Consider the following 20,010-nt stretch of genomic DNA (forward strand, 5'->3'; position numbering starts at 1 on the left):
TTCCAGGTCCCTTCCCCCGCCTCTGTCTCTGCTCCCACAGGGTCCACCCCGTCACCGGTTAATGTCACTGTGGTCACCCCTCCCCAGACACCACTTGCAATGCCCGAAAGATTTAACGGAGATAGTAATAAATATGGGGTGTTCATGAATCAGTGCCACCTTCAATTCCTATGCAGAGCAGCCTCATTCCCGGATGATGCAGCGAAGGTTGCCTTCATAATTTCATATCTGAGTGGTAACGCTGCGCTCTGGGCGGTGCCTCTTGTTGAAAACGATGACCCCATTTTGTACGATTTGGCTCTGTTTAAGGATAGGATAAGGAGTCTTTTTGCAAGGCATTCCTACATGCAGGCCAGCAACAATGAACTATTAAATCTCAAACAAGGGTCAAAGGATTTATTAACTTATATCACCACCTGTAATCGTTTAGTTACAGAGACACACTGGCCTGATAAGAGAGCCTCCTTGTTTTATAGGGGACTTAAAGATGAACTCAAAGACATTCTCTCTCAGATAGTTGACCCCCCTGACGACTGCTCTGCATTCATGGATCTAGTTGTTATGTTAGATCACTGCCTATCTGAGAGAAAAGGGGAAAAGACCAAAGGAGAGTACTCTCGTCTGTTTATAGCTAGAAGTGAGAAAAAAGAAGCAAAGGACACCAGCGAACCCATGCAGATAGGAGGGATTAGAGGACCACTGTCCAGTGAAGAGAAAGAAAAACGCAGAAAGTTGAATCTCTGTCTGTATTGCTGTAAGGGAGGACATTTTGCTAAAGAGTGTCCAGTCAAACCTAATGTTGTCCCGAGAACATCTACAGGCCGAACCAGTCTGGCGGTGCAGTCGGGAAAACTAACTGACTTGGGGAGTACCGAGGTCGCTTCTCCAAGTCCTCCAGATTCAAAGGCCTCTAAATTTTGGGCTAATACCTTGGCTCCTGTGCCCAAATATTTCTCTATCAATGTGGTGTTCCTTCTGTCGTCTCAGCTTAGACAAACCATGTCTATTTTGCTTGATTCTGGAGCAACTGGAAGCTTTTTGGACATAGCAGTCGCTAGAGCTCTGGGACTAGAATTCATTCTGAAGAGACACCCTGAAAAAGTAAGAGCAGTAGACGGATCTGAGTTGTCGTCTGGTATGATAACGTACCAAACTCCCGACGTTATCATGATGTGTGATAATGGGCATTCGGAGGTCATTACATTTGACTTGATTGATACCCCTAATATTTGAGACATTCTCGGAGTCCCATGGCTCCAACATCATAATCCACAAATAGATTGGGTCTCTAGGAGGGTAGTGTTACGCTCTCCTTATTGTATGACCCATTGCTATCGAGAACTCACCCACTGGCATTCTCCTTTGTGTTGTACCCTTTCAACGACAGACACCTCTCTGCTGCCTGCGGAATATAAGGAATTCTCAGAAGACTTTGACGAAGTCAAAGCAATAGCCTTGCCACTCCACAGGTCCTATGATTGCAGGATTGATTTGGTGCCGGGCTCAAATCTGCCTGTTAGTAGAGTATATTCCCTCATGGAACCAGAGACACAGTATTTGCCTGAATATCAACAAGATATGTTAAGAAAGGGGTTCATAAGACACTCGACCTCCCCTGTCTCCTCCCCTATTTTTTTTATCCCCAAGAGGGAAGGAGGCTTGAGAGCATGCCTGGATTACTGCGCCTTAAACAAGGTGACCATTAAGAACAAATATCCTCTTCCTCATCTCCAATCTCTTGGATCAGGTTAGAAAGGCCACTATCTTTACCAAACTTGATCTGAGAGGAGCCTACCATTTGATCAGAGTCAGATAAGGAGATGAGTGGAAGACGGCTTTCCGCACCAAGTTTGGTCTTTATGAGTATTGTGTTATGCCGTTTGGTCTGTGTAACGCTCCTGCAGCTTTTCAGTTCTTCATAAACGAGATCTTGAGAGAGTACCTGGATTTGTTCGTCATCGTCTATATAGACGATATCTTAATTTATCCCCAGAATGAGAAAGTACATGAGAGTTTGATACTGTGTCGGTTGCAAGAGAACCACCTTTTTGCCAAACTGGATAAATGTCTCTTCCATACCCGCAAAGTAGCTTTTCTGGGATTTGTCATCTCCCCAGAAGGTATACACATGGATCCTGCCAAGGTATCTGCCATTACTAACTGGGCAAGTCCTACCACTATAAAAGAGGTGGTCACCGCATCAGTCATTTCTCTGAACTCATCACTCCCATAACTAGACTCCTGAAGAAAGGAGTGGTGTTCGAATGGGATCAAGCTGCCGAAACGGCTTCCCAAGCCTTAAAGAACAGCTTTACCTCTGCCCCCATTATTCGACATGCAGATGAGACACAGACCTATTACGTACAAGCAGATGCCTCTCAATATGCAGTAGGTGGAGTATTATCACAATGGGACCATAGCTCAGGAACTCTCCATCCTGTAGCCTATTTCTCTAAGACCCTGTCACAGGCAGAACAAAATTACACCATCGGGGAGAGAGAACTTTTGGCCATTAAAATGGCGTTTCAGGAATGGCGTCATTATCTTTTAGGGTCCCCGCATATAATCACCATCTATTCCGATCACCGGAACCTTCAGTATTTCGGGACAGCCAGAGCTCTTACACCTAGGCAAATAAGATGTGTATCCTTTTTTGCTAATACGATTTTGTTATCCCTTTCCGCCCTGGAGTAAAACAAGGAAAAGCAGATGCCTTGTCTCGTCTGGGAATAGAACATAAAAACTCTGTGGAGGTACCAGTACCTATCATCCCTGAATACAAGATCATTGCCATGGGAGACGGTAGTGGTGCAGAATCTGCCACTTTTTTCTCACTCCTCCAACAACCCTTTGCCTCTCTGGATCGGAAAGAGTGGTTAACAGATCCCCGCCATAAGATAAAAAACAACCTCTTTTTCCATGACAACCGGTTGTTTCTCCCGACACAAAAACAGGCTTTGATTATGAAGTGGTGTCATGCATTACCCTTGGCAGGACACCCAGGGGTAGCAAAGACAATACAAACCTGTCAGAGGTGGTTCTGGAGGAAAGGTATGACCCAACAGATCACTGAACATGTCAAAGCATGTCCTACCTGTGCCAGACAAAAAACATTGCACTGTGCTCCTGACTGACTGTTGCAACCGTTACCTGTACCCAACAGCTATTAGCATGGACTTCTTCACAGACCTACCTACAACTCAAGGGTATACCACTATATTAGTGGTCGTAGACATGTTGTCCAAAATGGCTAATTTCATTCCCCTCAACAAACTGCCCACAGCCATAGAACTCACGGAGGCGTTTATCCAAAACATTGTCCGCCTTCATGGATTCTCCACTGTGATTGTATCAGATAGGGGCCCCCAGTTTATATCCAAGTTCTGGCAAGGCCTGTGTAAGGCCCTCCACATAGATCGTCTCTCTACGGCCTATCATCCGCAAACGGATGGCCAGACAGAGAGAACAAATCAGACTCTTGAGCAGTTCCTAAGATGTTTAATTAGCACCATCACAGGCGATTGGGTTCAAGCCCTACCCTTGGCCGAGTTCGCATATAATAACACCACTCACTCAGCTTCCAAGATATCGCCCTTTTTCTTTACTGCAGGATATCATCCCAGATTTCCCCCTTTGGAAATACCCCCTTCTGTTGTACACACACCAGCCGCTACAGGCCATCATGCACAACTCATGTCCATTTGGGAACAGGCCAGACATGAATTACTTGAAGCCAAAGAGAACATGAAGAACCAAGCGGACAAACACAGACGCCCTGCTCCTAGTTACAAAGTGGGAGATCAGGTTTGGTTAGCCACCAGAAAACTCCGGCTAGCCGGGCCACGCAAGCTACAACCCAGATATCTAGGTCCCTTCCCCATCAGTCAGGTTATCAATCCTGTAGCAATAAAACTAGAACTCCTACCAGAAATGCAAATACACCCTGTGTTTCATACTTCTCTGTTAAAACCATGCACCACTCCCTCATGCCCCGAACCTCCACCTCCTCCTGTTAATATAGAAGGAGAGTTGGAGTATGAAGTCAGACGTATTGTTGATTCACGGAGACATAGGGGTAGATTGCATTATCTGATAGACTGGGTGGGATATGCCCCGGAGGACAGAACATGGGAACCCCTCAGAAAACGTGCATGCGCCTTTGTTGGTCAGATGATTCCATGCACTACATCCCTCCAAACCCAGACCTGTGAGTAGGCCTTTAGGGGGGAGAACTGTTAGGAGTCAGGCTTCATGTACCATAGTTAAACTACATCTCCCAGAAAGCTCAGCGGGAGATGCGAGTTGTGCACTGTCCCATACTGCTGTAGGAGTGATCAGGTGATTGGGAGGCTCTTAAGCCTTCAGCTGCTGTGCCTCAGTGCTTGGCGGTCCTTGTTTGAACCTTGCCCTGTTCCGTGTTTGGATATCCTCATATATATTCCTGTTCCTGGATCTTCCCGACAAATCTGCCGGAGCTGCTGCTTAAAGAATTGGTCTTTCTGTTTTTTAGCATTTAGCGCGTGGTCGCGCCGTTACTCCCAGCTGTGTTTTTTTTCTTTGGTTACGTGCTGCCTCCGCTTTTTCCTTTTTTGATACCAGCGCGTGAACGCGCTGTATTCCTCACCCTAATGCTCCCCTTTGTTTCCGGACGAGCAGCCTTTCCTTTCCGCTGCAACGCGAGGGCGCGTTGAATCCTTTTCAAGCTGCCGTCACCAGAGACGGATGAACAGCCTTTCCTTTCTCACTACAATGCGTGGGCGCAGTGAATCCTTCTCAAGCTGCCTTCACCTGTGTTAGACACGCAGCCTTTCATTTTTTACTTCACAGCGAAAGCGCGTTCACTTCCTTCATTCTGTAGCCTCCAGTGTGAGACGTGCTACTTTCTCCTCACATTATCTGCCTTTCCCAAAGCCGTTATCTGAGTGTAATCAGTCTCCTCATTTATGCGGGCTGATTTTTTTGCTCTGTTGAAGTTCCGGAGCGCTCAAAACAGAACTCCAAGGATCGGCTGGAGTTTATTTCATTATTTCCTGAACTGCACTTTGGCCAAAGAGCAGACGTATGCTCTCAAATTGTGTTTTACTTCGTATAAAGCTGGAATAACGAAAGACTAGCCCCACCAGCCTTTCCATTTTTTATTTTAAAGAGACCATCTTCTGAGACAACAACCAGCCTTGAACCAAGTAAGTGTGGGATAGTGCACAACTAAGTTAATTAATTAAAGTTTAGGTTCTTAATTAATGGTGTTTGTTTCTTTCTTTGTCATTTTTAATATAGAAATCCCAAGTCTAATTTGACTAGACCTTCTCCCTGTTGGCTGCATTGGGACTGCTCTGGTGGTCCTCCTTGGTCCCTTCATTTTCTGGGGATATTTTCATTTCCCTAGTGTGTTCTGTTTTGGCACTGGGGAGGCTGTATCCCTGGGAAAGGGAGGGGCTCCCTCTTCGCTCCTGGGGAACAAGTGCTTCTGCCTGGGGAACCAGTCACAGCCCAACAACCCCCAAAATTGCATTTTTTGTGTTCTCCCCTATTCTGATTGGTCAGGGCGAGGAGGTGAGTTCATCACACCATATTAAAAGTAATACATTTACTGTGGACTATTGTTCTATGTTTCCTCCCCTTAATTTATTTTTCCATGGCTTTATTCCCACCCGCATTTCACATTATGATCATTACAAATTATACAATTTATCCAAATTTGTTGCTTTCGTCCGGTTCAGGGGTTTATGTTCCCAGGCGTCTTTGGCTAATGTGGCCTTGGCTGTGTTTCAAGTGTGTCATCCCAGTTTCCGGCAAGTTTCTATGCTCACGCGCGCGAGTCATGTAATGTAGGAATTTCTGTCACCCACCGAGGCCCAAACGTGAACTAATAATAAAGTCAGAAAAAGACACGTTAGAATGTGACAATAAATGATTTCAATGTATACCACTTATCTCTACTCTATCCCCATTTACTTATTTAAATCTTTTGCATTAGTATTTAATAGAACCCACAAGTTTTAGTTCAAGCAGTAGCATATGCATTAACATGTGAGTTTCAAGCGGACAAATTTAGTGCTATTGCGCAGCTGCAAAGTTTTCCCACCAAGCGACAGAATGCGTCACACTACGTAGATGCAGTAGACGCATGCGCAATAAAGTTCCCGTGTTTTTGGTGGCCATTTTAAGACACTCGGGTTACTTGTTAGTAATACACATAGGAATGCTTCCCCTCGATATTGTATGTCGTGTATAATGCAATATTAGTATTTACAAAACGTGTTGGTAATGTGGTTACATGCTATTTGAGAAGATTGCATACAAGCAAGTTTCTCTAAATACGAAACCTTCCTCCATCAACACCTACTAAGACATACACATAATCTGTTTAAGAAGCAACCTCATTTTCTTTACATTAATCACAATGCCAAATACAAACCCACTTGCTCTCAATCAAGAAGTCCCACTGAACTCTACCTGCAATCAGCCCTTGTGTACCATGGCTGATCCAAGCCCTATCAGACCCTCCTGAACACTCTTATAACCACCACAGCAATAAAGATAAAGCAAACAAATTTGCAAAATACAACACAAACATGTTGCTTCCCTAAGTTTGCCCCCCTATAGTAACACTACACTTACACTAAAGACTTTAAATGGGAAGTCCTACACAGCTGCCTTCATATGCTACAACACATCCTTGGCACTGATTTCTGACCATCACAGAGCAGCGGAGCAATGCACATTCAGAAAGCTCAGATATGTGTGGTCACGCACACTGGAGACAGTGAAGAACAAGTACGTTTAATCTCTTTTAGGTTGCCAACATGGGCCGCAAATATACAGTGTACACACTGGTAAAAATATATCGAAAGGAATAGGAAGCTGTAGAGAAAACAGGGTGGCAGGCACAAATTAGATACATTCGATGTCAACTCCATGGTCAACAATACAGCTGTTTCATGATCAATCAGGGTCACTTCTAGAAATGTTTATTTCTGCTCATTGACTTTGCCTGCAATTCAATCTCTGTTACTGGTAAAGCCCAGACCATGCAGGCTTAAGCATACAGGCGAATTTGAACTTGCAGGTCGTACAGTAAGGTACTGTACACCAACAACCACTTCCCACTGGAACATAGAGACCTCCAACCCATTCCGTATATACCCCTGCATTTCAATTAAATCAAGGTCACTGAAATCCAATGTAATTAAATGGACATGATTCACAAATACTACAGTTCTTTTCTTACTTTCGCTCTCCTAATTCTCCCGGGTTTCTAGAGATTTCTTCAACTTGAAAACTGTCGTATCACCAGATTAAATCTTCAAAACTTGATGCTGAATCCTCTAAACTGACTGAATCTTCATCATACTAATCTTGAAAAGAGCCCCATACTTCTTTAAAATCTTTGCCAAACATGCCTCCCAGTGTCGCTAATTTCAAATTAAGAAGCAGTTGACTCATTGATGTGTAACATATTACCAATTTTCTAGATTAATTATCCCTCCTACCACAATTTACTTTTCTAAACAAAATAAGTCACATTTACTTTTAAGTCACTTGTGTAAATGAATATGCTTGGTGAAAGATACTATCCCACAAGGATTGTACTCCTTCACAAACATTTGTTTATATGATTCCTTTCCTATGTAACATTTTCCATAAGCCTCGCATCCAACTGGGTATACTTTTAGGACATGCTGTATACCAGATATTATTTGTTATAATTAGATGCATCTACCAGTGTTTCTCACCATTTTTCTTTACTCAAGTTAAAATGTAGTTCTGCGTTCCAAAATTGTAGCATTTGTTTCAAAGCGAGGCATATTATAGAATCAGTCATTTGCAGTAAACCTATACCTTATGAATAATTCACCATTACAAATAATCTCCAAAAACATAGTCTGCAATCTATAGTTTCTTGTAAGTCTCCTATAAATATTTTTTTAAACCCCATTTTAACACATTTTTGGTTACATGACTGGTAAATTCCATAGGTTCCTTCTATTGCTTTCCAACTTCTTAGTGCAGTCGATCGATCCTGATGAAGAAACTACTTACTTTGTTATCGCTCTTTCTGGAGGCTATGCTATTTACCTGCAGGTTTCTCATTTTAGAATACTCCCCTGGCAACAGAATGGATCCGGAAAACCTCTCAGAGGAGTGCTCCCGTGCCACTACATGGTGCTGTTGGGCTGCCCGAAGACTCCACACCACCCCAGAACGGAGTCACATATTAGCGCTTCGCCTGAGTGCTGATGTCAGTTTCTGGTCTGTTTCCCTTCTGTGCCCTCAGATTCAGAGCATAATCAATTGCTGGTACTAGTGTGATCAATACTCACTTCAAACATTTTTAGATATTAAAGAGACCATTCCACAGAATGGGAAGGTGGCAGGGCAGTGAGAAATCTGTGGTTAGATAAAGTTTCCACCAGAAAGAGCAACCGAAAGCAAGTAACTTGTTCTTCTGATAGATACTTCCAACCACAGATTCCTCAGCTCTAGAACAGATACCAAAGCAGTATCTCCCCATGGTAGAGGGTCTGTGGAGTAGGCTCAGACCAAAAACTGTTGCAGGAACAATCAGACGAAATGTGGTTCCTGACAAACCTGGCTGTCAAGTCAATAGTGCTTTGTGAACATGTGCACTGATGCCCGCTTTGGAGCCTGGCATTGTAGTCAAGGATAGGCACTACATATACCAATCTAATGGTATATTAGACCTGGTGGAATGGGCTTTTGGACCTTCCTTTGTCTGCTTCTTGGCTAGTGCATAGCAGAGCGTAATGGTTAGGATTATCCATCTTGATGAGGTCATCTTCTGTACAACCTTCCCTTTGCACTGAAAAACTCCATAAAAAATTAAATCACCCACACGAAGGTCCTTGATACAATCAATATAAAAGCTAAAGCCCTTTTGGAATCCAGTAAATGTAGCCTCTCATCCTCTTTCAAGGGGTGAAGGGGGAGAAAAGAAGGCAGGGAGGATGATGGATTATCCAGAGGTTTTTTTTGGGCAAGAATACCTCCTGAGTCCTCAGCACCAACTTGTTCAGGAAAATGGTGGTGTGGACCAGCTGCATTAAAAGTGCCCGAAGTTCACTCATGCGACAAGCTGACGTAAGCAAAACAAGCAAGACAGTCTTTAAAGTCAGGAGACGCTGCAAGTGGCTATGCATTAGCCCAAAGGGAGTATACATGGGAAACTTCAAGACCAAGTTGAGGTCCCACTGTGGCATCAAACAGTTTGGAAGGGAACATGTGCCAAATCATTTAAACATCTCATCGCAATACGTGATTTAAACTAGGACAGATGGGCCGGCAAACTTAGAAAGGCTGAAATGGCTATCAACTAACCTTTAAGTGACCACTGGAGGGCCATGGTGGGCCAAAAATAAAACAAAGTGTCAGCCTTGCGAACACCACACCAGGCCACAAATTTGTACCAGCAGCTGATATAAATGAATTTCTTGGAGGGGTGCTGGGCAGCAAGGATAACATCCACCACTTCAGATGGCAGACCAAACACAATCAATTGCTGCTGTTTAAACTCCAAGCATGTAGATTGCAAAGATTTGGGTGGAGGACCCTGCCCTGTTTCTGAGACAGGAGGTACAAAGTGGCAGGCTGATCGGAGAACAGATGATCATGCCCAGGAGGCCAGGGTACCCTAATCTCCTAGCCCAGTTTAGAGCCACTAGGATAACTTGGGGCTGGCCATTCCTGATTTTCTTCAGAACTCTGGGCAAGAGAGGCAGTGACAGGAAAGTGTACAGGAGCCCAATGATCCATTCCAGCCAGAATGCATCTCCTAACAAGTGATCCTGCAAACACTCCAATGTACAAACCTTTTGTCTATGTGCATTCGGCGGTGGTGAAAAGATCTAGCCAGCACTTTCCTCACTATTGTAGATGCCCTGTGCCATCTTGGCATGTAGATGCCACTGGTGATCGGCCAGACACAGCTTGCTCTGTTCCTCATCTCTGATATTCAGGAACACTGCCAGTTGGTTTGCAATCATCAAAATGCGCTGATGTTCCAGCCACCTCCAAAGGCGCAGTGTCTCTTGACATAGGACCAAGAACCCAACTTCCCCCCCTTCTTGCTGCTGTACCCCACGGCAGCAGTGATGTCCATGAAAACCTGCACCAGCCTCGCCCTGCTGGATGGCAGGAAGACCTTTAACTCCTTCGGAATGATGTGGAGCTGACCCTCCACTGGAGACCAGAGTCCCAGAGTGCCACCTTCCCAGATAACCTCCCAAATCCCAGCAAAAACATGTCCATAACTATCCTTAGCTCTGCATGAGGAAGGGAGAGGGGTGCAATACTGCCTCAAATGTGTTAAAGCAGCAACCACTGAATGTCTCAAGGCATCTCCTTCGAGACCAAGATGACATCTGTGAGATTGCCTCAATGTTGGGCCCTGTGGAACTTCCAGTTCCATTTCAAAGACCATATGTGCCACCTGGCATAGCTAATGAAAGGGATACAGAAGGCTAAGAGCAGGAAGCATGAGTGCTACTTATCACTGTGATCCAGGATTGTGCCGGACACATCTGGATCATAGATCGAATGTCCTGGACTCATTGAGGCAGAGGGAAAGCCCCAAAATCTACTGTGTCCAGGATTGCTAAAATAAAGGGAGCCTCTGCGAAGGACTCTGGTGGGACTTCGGTTGGATGATAGTGAACCACAACGATGTCAAGAGGTTCACCCTATTCAGGAGATGGACCACGACTGACTATGGCAAGTCAGCATTTAACAGCCAGTCAACAAATTACAAGAATACTGGTTTCCCCAACCTCTGAAGATGGGCTGTGACCACCCCATCACTTTCATGAACACCCGAGGGGTGCTGGTGAGGCCAAAAGGTAGCATGGCAAACAGAAAATGCTCCTGGCTTACCTTGAACCTCAGATAACGTCTGTGGGACTGCAGGATGTGTATTTCAAAATAACCATGCTGCAGGTCCAAGGACACCATCCAGTTGTAGCAGGGGAAAGGGAACTAGAACACTAATGCCCCTGCAGGCCTGAAGTCTGCCTGCTTGACTTGCATCCACTGGCATTCTGTATATGGTGGCATAAGGCATCATCAGAGTAGTGAGGGGGGGGAGCAAGCCATCCCCATCACCATCATCCCCATAAACATCAACATTATCTTCGGGATTCCTCCTCCTCTGGCACTGGATCAATATCAGACTCAAAAAAATTATTGAGCCTCTGCTGGTAAGTGCAACATGGAAGAGGCACTGGGTTAGAGTAAGGCTGCAAGACGAATGGTTGCGTTTTTGTACTTTCGTAGCCTGGCATCAGTTAGGGTTGAATCAAAGTAATTTCAGTCAGTACCAGTGCTGGTTTTTCAAGAAAGGACAAGTATCTCTGTGCCAGTGTAAATGTCTGTACCAGAGTGGGTACAGGCCTAGTAATGGGTCCCAAGGGAACAGATGGAGTTGTGTGAACCTGCCAGCAGTAAACAGACTGTCGATGATGGCCCAGGAATCTTGCTGCATGTAAGGACCAGCAGAGGAATTGGTTCTGTGGCTTGAGGCCTCGACATGGTGTGACTGACATTGCAACGTCCTTGTGCCTTCTCTTTGGAGTCAGAGTGGCGAGATAGGGTTGGGCTCTGCTTCACTTTGTGTTTACCCTTGGAATTGGACTTACCAGAAGACTTTGAGCGTGAATCTGAGTGATTGTGCGACTAGCTTGGGTTCTAGACCAGATCCATGACTTAGATTGGGAGCTGTACTTCCGCAAAGCACGCACTTCTTGTGTTGGGCCGCATACTGCTTTTCCTCCAGGTCTCAGATCGCCTTCGGGTGTATGAGAGTGCATTTATCACTTGACTTAAGAGTCATGGTACATGCCACACTCCAAATCACACAACTTTTGCCGGTCCAAGACCAAAATCTATTTCCTGCTGTCACAGCATGGCTTCAAACCCGTTGATTAGGGTGAGGGCATTGTTCCCTAACACATTGGTTTGAAACTGTTTAGAAGTCAACGGAAAATGGACAAAGCTGGGAGCGGAGAACAGAAGAAAGCGCAAAGGAGTGGCAAATATATACAGCTCCTCTTTGTCACTTTGTGGATAGTGTGGAGTCAGCAAGGAGCTCCAAGGAGACACCAAGCAGTGCATGATAGCAGTACTGTGAGAAGGTTTATGGATTCAGTATGGCTCTGCTAGAATTCCAAGTTGAGGAATCTGTGGTTAGAAGTATCCATCACAATTTCCCTATTTGAAACATTTTGAGTAAATCAGAGTGTGAATTTTTGTTTCATAGGTAAATCTACCAATTGTTGTCCATAAATCTTGTGATTTCTTTGCACACATAAACCCCTATACCACTGTTGCAAATGGAGGCACAGCTTTGTTTTAGAGGAAAACGTCAGGCATTTTTTTTGCTGTAACCTTCCAATGCATGAATGATTACAATCTCAAAAGGTGATTTAATTGAGTTTGCACAAGGTCATCCTGATATAAAAATTGGAATCCTTAAATTTCCTTTGTTGACATCAGTTTTCCTGAAAAACCATTGTGTCCCCATTTCTAGAATTATAGCTGAAATATGATTAGCAGATTCACTAAAAATATATATTTTTGTTTGCTTCCTCATGTCACAGAGCATAAAAGAAAATGTTGGGAGTACTTTAATTTTAACCTTTGCCCAAATACCCAGATTTGATGCTATGTGTGGTCCTACACCAGAGCCCACATTTTTAGTAATACTACCAGTTTGATAGCGAACTATTTAGAAATTGAATAAGGACAATTTAAACTCAAATGTGTCTTAAAATCCCAATACACCAATCTTTTTGGGAAGTTCTGATTAAACTGGCAGGATGCTACAATTGTAATAGTGATCATAATATCCTAAGACTTTGCCAAATGTATTTATGAAGCAAGGAAAAGAGGTAATGATTGGCCTAGCTTTTGAATCATTTTCTTCCCTGAAAAAATCACCTTTCGCCGTGGGAGCGGAGAGTTATGATAGCTAAATGAAATAGCCCAAGCAAGAGTGTGCAAATTTAGTTTAGTAGGCAGATCTATGCTAATGTTTTCAAAGCGTAAACCATCATTAAAAACTATTTGATCAAAATAGCTTTCATATAAACTCATTAGACTCCTTATAAATTCCTTCTCTATGTACATCTTTTTAACATTCAACCTTATTAGGATGTTTTAAGATTCAACTTTAGTAACACTCTTGATATTTTGAGGTTGGTATTGCAAACCTCTGCCGTTCTCATGTCCATGCATGCCTTTCGCAATTTGTCTGAAGTTTTAGAATTAGCTTAGATATCACTTTTTCTATTCTTGGAACCATATTTTATTAGTCATTGTCTCCATATTTGTCAGCGATATAGGCATAACTAGAACATCTTCGGTATTCATACAATTCTATTTGAAAAGAGGCAGTAGATGGTTGAGTTGGTTGTTCACATCTGACCTGACTGTACTTGGCCTCCAAAGCAGTGTTTATCTTGCGCAACTGGGTGTTTTCGGACCGCGCATCTGCCAGGGATTCCAGCTCAGCTTCAAGCTGATGTACTCGCGTCTAAAAGGTGGAGGGGGATAGCATTAAATAAGTGTAGTAAGACAGCAAATCAATGAAAGAGCACACCATAAGAAAGAAAGCAATGGGGGCAATGAACTGCAGAGCAAGCCACTGGTTAGCTGAAGCATAGAAAGGGAAGCCAGTGATGATAAGTAAATGACCCACTATTGTGAATGGTGCCAATTAAAACTACTGCAAGGTCTGAAGAGAAAGGCATACATCCTTTATTTCTAAGCTTCAGGAAACCAATTAGTGAAATGAATTGTAATTACAGTGCACAGGAGAAAGGCTTCTAAAATAGAGGTTAAAGGTAACTGCCACAAAAATGATTATGAAAAGAAACTGTACACTATTTAGAAGGACAGTTCCTAAATTATGGGACAATTTGTGACTTTTTACCAGACAGAAAATACATATAGAAATACATATGTGAAGACCAACACTAGGACCTGAGATAGTCAAATCACATGCAGAATTAGGCATATGGAATAATTCTTAATGGAATACACCTTACCTGCAAAAATGGTTTGGAGCATGAGTGCCTTTACCAGCATAATCCTAAATGCAGGTTAGAATATCCTGACCAGTTATGTTATAGAGTTTTCACACCATCCTTATCATTAAGCCCATCAATTTTCTTAGACCTTTAGGAGGTCATCACATTTGTCTTCTCCACTTCATCATCTTTAGAATTAAAATTGTGCTAGTAAATAGAGCAGTGAAACCCAGCAGGGCACAGATACACGTTCCTTCAGTACAGGTCTGTGCACGCTATTGCCTTAGTACAAACCTCAGTGTTTACCTCTGAGCCATAACTCACTATAGGACACTGGTCTATACGCATCTGAAAACAGGGCACTTCTAAAGGCTCAACACTACATTATCTTCATATTGGCCTTCTAGGTATTGAGGCTAGTAATCTACACTACTCAGTGAGAAACTGGATTGTAGTCCTTTTCAGGTAATAATAGTACCATTCCTTACCACATCCAGTTAGGTCTCAATAATTTAAACCTGAGCTGAACCCTTGTTAGCTGTAGCACAGAACAGATACAAAAACAACAGTTGATGGACAGAATGCAGAACAATGTCATACATTCACCCCAGTGCAGAGATCTGGGCCCAAATCCATCGTTTTTTTGCTCACCATGCCTATATGCAAATCAGTCTTGACCCTGTGCCTCATGGGAACAGTCCATCCTGAACTGCCAAGCCAGGTCCTCCCTGGACTGGAACCAAGCATCCTAGGACCGGTTTCGGGGTTTCACCCCTCCTCAGCCAGGATAGCTTGATTCCAGTGGCATGGAGAGCACGGGACTCACGTCTGAGCATACCCGTCCCACTCGGGGTGACAAATGCAAAAACAACAGTTGATGGACAGAATACAGAACAATGTCATACATTCACCCCAGTGCAGAGATCTGGGCCTAAATCCATCGTTTTTTTGCTCACCATGCCAATTCAAGCAAGCCTGGCTGAAGATGGCTGAAATGCCAGAAACCGGTCCTAGGAAGCTTGTTTCCTGTCCAGGGAAGGCATGGCTTGGCAGTTCGGGCTGGACTGTTCCCACGAGGCACAGGGTCAGACTGATTTGCATATGGCCATGTCTGAACTGGGGTGGCAGAGTGGGATAAAGAACGGTGATGGATCAAACCCAGATCTGTTGACTGGGTGTGAGTGTTTGATTGGTTCTGATGCTCCGTCCATCACCACCCCCTTTTGTACCGCTTTGTTCGCCATAAGTTGGCAGGGTATGCTCAGACGTAAGTCCCTTGCTCACTTTGCCGCTGGATTCAAGCAAGCCTGGCTGAAGATGGCTGAAATGCCAGAAACCGGTCCTAGGAAGCTTGTTTCCTGTCCAGGGAAGGCATGGCTTGGCAGTTCGGGCTGGACTGTTCCCATGAGGCACAGGGTCAGACTGATTTGCATATGGCCATGTCTGAACTGGGGTGGCAGAGTGGGCTAAAGAACGGTGATGGATCAAACCCAGATCTGTTGACTGGGTGTGAGTGTTTGATTGGTTCTGATGCTCCGTCCATCACCACCCCCCCTTTTGTACCGCACAGAACAGATAGGCCTAACTTAGGAGAAATGTCTAAAGCATTTATCAGTACCAAAACAATTAATAAGTAGAAAATTCAAACACCATATCTGGTTGCGCTAACCCGGGTTAAAGTCAAACGTTGAGACCAACTAGGTTAGAGCATGGGTCGGACACAGGGACTGGGTTGAGCCCGGTGGAATGATTACCCTCTGATCTAGGGAAAATCATTGTTGGTGAGTTGGGGTGCCAGCTGGATTTGAAGATGGACTTTCTGACGGTGGCGGGCTGCACTGCAGAACCTTGGTGGGAGCCTCAGCATTGATGGGAAGTTTGAGACCCTCAACATCAAAGGCAAGAAAACTCAAAGTGGCCGAAAATCTGGCCCAGGAAGGTGTTGTCCTTGTCTGAATGCTGGCTGGTACTGTCGCAGTGAAGTCCTCTATGCTTTTGTCTTAGAAACTTTTCTGGATGTCAGGATTCTTTCAGCAGGGCAATACTAGCAAGTTGAGTCTGACCTGCAGTTTGGCGTCAGCCGTTGCAGCTCAGCAGTGGTCCTGTGGAAGTCTCTAGTCCTTTTTTGTGAAAAGGATCAGAGAAAGTTTTCAAGTGTCCAAACGTGCAATTTTGGAGGGAAAAGGAGGACACTAAGACCAGCCTAGGTTCAAGGACTTTTTGGGCATCATGTGGTGGTTGGGACTCAATCACGCAGAAGCCACCAGCAGGGTTCAGGGCAAACCCAGTTAGAAATAGTCAGCTGGGATCAGCAGATTCTTGGGCTTCTTGGACTTTTGTGTTCCTGGAGCTTAACAGGAGGATATCCAACTGGCCTTTGGAGACCACTCATCAGTCCTGGGTACAGATGAGGAGCAGGGCGAGTCCTTAGGGTTTCTCGCCACAGGTTCAACAGCAGGTACATTCCTTCTTCTGTCTTCCACCAGTCCAGAGGTGTACAGAACTGCGTACTGAGGGTGCCACTATTACGCCCAGCACCAGCCTGTTGAGGAGAAACTCTTGGCCATTTCCTAACTAACAGGTTCAAAGTTGCCACGGTTGCTCCTACCTACTTTTTCAGCACTTCCTATGTGTTGTTCTGTGATCTATCCTACAGTGCGCCTCTCTACCCAAAACTAATAAGGCAGAACCTTTCATCCCTCGTACAAAGCTCTGGACATGTTCCTGATGAGTGTCCTAGAGCAGTGTTTCCCAAACTGGGGTCCGAGGACCCCCAGGGGTCCGTGGCTCATTCCCAGGGGGTCCCCAGGCAGCAGTTTTAAAAGCACTGCAAAGTTCCTTGTAAAATTAGCAGTTTTTCGAGCAAATATAAAAGTGTCAAGAAAATGCCAGTGATTAATTTACCTGCTGGAGAGAGATGACTGTTTTGTCCAGTGGCAGCCTTGACTTATCTTATGCGACACAGAGGGTTAATATGCCTACTGCAAAGAACGTGTACAATGCATTTAAAAAAACAGTATTTTATGTGCATAGGTCAGTGGGTTACCGATTTTGTCACAGAGATTCTTTTGTCACTGTGCAATTCATAAGGGACTATCGTAATCTAGCAGTGTCCTATAAACTGTCAAAGAGTCGCTTGCAAACTGCATGGTAAAAGTTAGCAACATATGTTTATTCCTAGTCTATCATTATCCTGATGCTGCTATGTTCCTACTTCCTGCACATGAACAATTTTGTAATGCCGTTTTGTCACTTCTATGTGTGCTGCCTAATACAGCACACATGGAAGTTACAAAACATCATTTTTTATTAAAGATTGTTTATGTGCAGGAAGAGCCACCTTCCTGAACATAAACAATCAAAGGTGTTTTTCTTTTTCCGTTGGAAAAAGCAAAAACGAGGAGAAATAAGGCATTTCTCCTCATTTTGCAAAGTTAAGACCAGGTTTTTCATGGTCTTAATTTTGGTGCTGTCTCCTATTTAAGCTGACCTTGTAAATAGAGGGCAGCGTCAAAATCAATGGTTGTTGGAGTGAAACGCCCACTGCCCACCTTTTTCACGCTAAGCATTGCACGAAAGGGGGCATTATTTACAAGGCAGCGTTAAGCCACAATAAGTGGCTTGAGGATAAGCCCCTATTGCCACAGGAACATCGCAAAAAGTGACGTTCCCATGGCAATAGAAACTTGTAAATATGCCCCTAAAAGCCTTAGTAATTTGAGTATTTGTTTTGTGTGCACACGTGTTTATTTTTTTCAAATTACTGTTTTAATGTTTGAAATTTAAATCCTACAAATTGCTTGGGGGTCCCCGGCTTCCAGTGGTGACTAAATGGGGGTCCTCAGGAGTCAAAAGTTTGGGAACCACTGTCCTAGAGAAATGAGAAATTCCCACATCAAACCAGTTATTGAACAGGTTTTCCCCCAATGGGATTGGTACCATGCTGGCTACTTGGACAATGGCAGGGGCAGGTCTATGTGCAAGTTGCTTCTCCCTGTGACAGGTGGATGCCCCTTTGAAGCTTTTCCATTTGGTGGGCACATCTTCCAGGCCTTCCTGTCCGTAGGAGGTCACACCTGCTCTAAGCCAAGGCCCTTTTGTTTCTTTGCCTGGGAGCCATTCACAACTCCCGGCAGGCTGCCAGGTGACAGTTGGGCACTACTACTTAAGTGTACATGTTCTACTTTTTAAACACCATGCACCGTGCCCTATAGGCATTTAGGGCCTACTTTAGGGGTGACATAGAATTAAAAAGGAAGGTTTAGGCCAGGCATTTGCAAGGTTGAATTTGCATTTTTAAAACTGCACAGGCAGGTCTGGAAACATGTTCCGCATTGTCACTTTAGTGGTGGCGCAATAGGTGCTGCAGTCCACTACTGACATTTAACTTACAGGCCTTGGATACACAGAGTACCATATAGTAGGGCCTTATAGGCAAGTTAAATATGCCAATCAGGGATTAGCCAATCCTCCATGATTTAGGGGTTAGCACACATACACTGGGTGCTGACGGCAGTGCCCCAACGTTCAGAGTCCAAACACCAGCAATACAATCCCACAAAAAGTGTGGGGCGACCATGCAGTCATTGCATTTTTGCACATCTCCCATTGCTTATTATCCCTCTTATGGCTGCCTTTTATGTTGCCGACCTGTGGTGCAAGAATCCTACTTCACCTCACACCCCCACCTTGCCAACTAGGTTTATAAATGTCATTTTTCCAGGACTATTGTTCAGCCAGTCTCTCTTTGCTCTTAAAGCAGAGAAAACACACCAGTGAAGTAAATCTACTTCCAGCAGAGCATTTCTTGAGAAAGTACTCTTGCTGACCCTATGTGAGCACTTTTAGCTAAAAAGAGATACCTAGCAAAGGCCTTCGCAAACCGGCAGTATATCAATCTGCCTGCGGTACCGATGGAGAGAGCGGTGCCCTTCCTGAGCTGCATGACAGGTTAAGGTTTGGTTTGTCCACCAGCAATAAATGGGTGTTAACAGTGAATGCTCTGAAAAAATATACCACAGGTGGAATAAGGATCACTGGTTTATTATCTTTTTCATTGTAACTTTTCTTCTTTTTGAGTTGTTCAGAACCTCTTTTTGAGTAGTTGCCACCACCTATGTCATTCAGGACTACACTGGAATTTTGAAATTTTACTTCACGGCAGCACAAGCTGGTGCTGACCAAAGCCAAGACACCTCATTTTTAGGGTCAATAGGCTGAAACATGTAGACCACTATCGTCTCCAACTACAGGTATAGGTTATCCCTGCCAGTGCCCTGTTTTTAACCCTAGCCAAAGGACGTGTCAATAAAGATACATTACGTACCTGGTAGCTAGTTTTACTTTCTCACTATCACTTTTCTCTTGCACTGCATCTCTCACCTGAACTGATTAGCAACTCATCATTGTGGTATTTAGCATACCTCTGATTAATAACTAAAATATACCCGAGATCCTCCCTCTCAGTGAGGGGGTTGTAGACAGTGCCGGGACTAGGCATCCCGGTATGAGGAAAATCCCAATGATGAAGCCTGCCACCTATGGTGGGTGAGGGATTTCCTCCTATAAAAGGGATATCCCTGGGTTTGGCGATTTACCTTCTCGGGTAACCTCTTGCTCTCGTCCAATTCTTTAGACCCGAGGTTTTTTTTCTGTGATTAGTAGTAAATTGGGTAGTCAACCCTCTTGGGTCTTAAAAATTCTCCTCGGACTCCCCGCCATCGCTTTCTTTGTGAACCATGACAGAACATTTACTATTACTTTTTTCACTGGGAGAGCATAAGAGAAAATCTTCAGGCAGAAGGAGAGTACTCACCATGCGGGTACATAAATTAATCCCCGAGCATTTTACTTATATGCCTGTGTTCTTCGTTAACTGGAATAGATGGTTAAAAGCTCACTTTTAAGAAAGAGGGCACTCGTACTTCCAAAAAAGCTATTGAAGGTTATCTAAAGGGGGAAACCTCAC

General features: G+C 44.2%; 1 protein-coding gene across 2 annotated transcripts in view; it reads right to left on the reverse strand.

Moving 5' to 3' along the window:
* The window catches only part of CCDC150 (coiled-coil domain containing 150), a 343,163-nt gene that overhangs the window by 168,870 nt on the left and 154,283 nt on the right, over positions 1-20,010 (reverse strand). For both annotated transcript variants that reach the window (XM_085635385.1, XM_085635384.1), the window contains exon 16: positions 13,439-13,546. In XM_085635385.1, coding sequence (XP_085491511.1) covers positions 13,439-13,546 — 108 coding nt within the window. The remainder of the gene's footprint in view (positions 1-13,438; positions 13,547-20,010) is intronic.

The sequence above is a fragment of the Triturus cristatus genome, chromosome 11 (assembly GCF_964204655.1).
Source record: "Triturus cristatus chromosome 11, aTriCri1.1, whole genome shotgun sequence".
NCBI classification, from domain to species: Eukaryota; Metazoa; Chordata; class Amphibia; order Caudata; family Salamandridae; genus Triturus; species Triturus cristatus.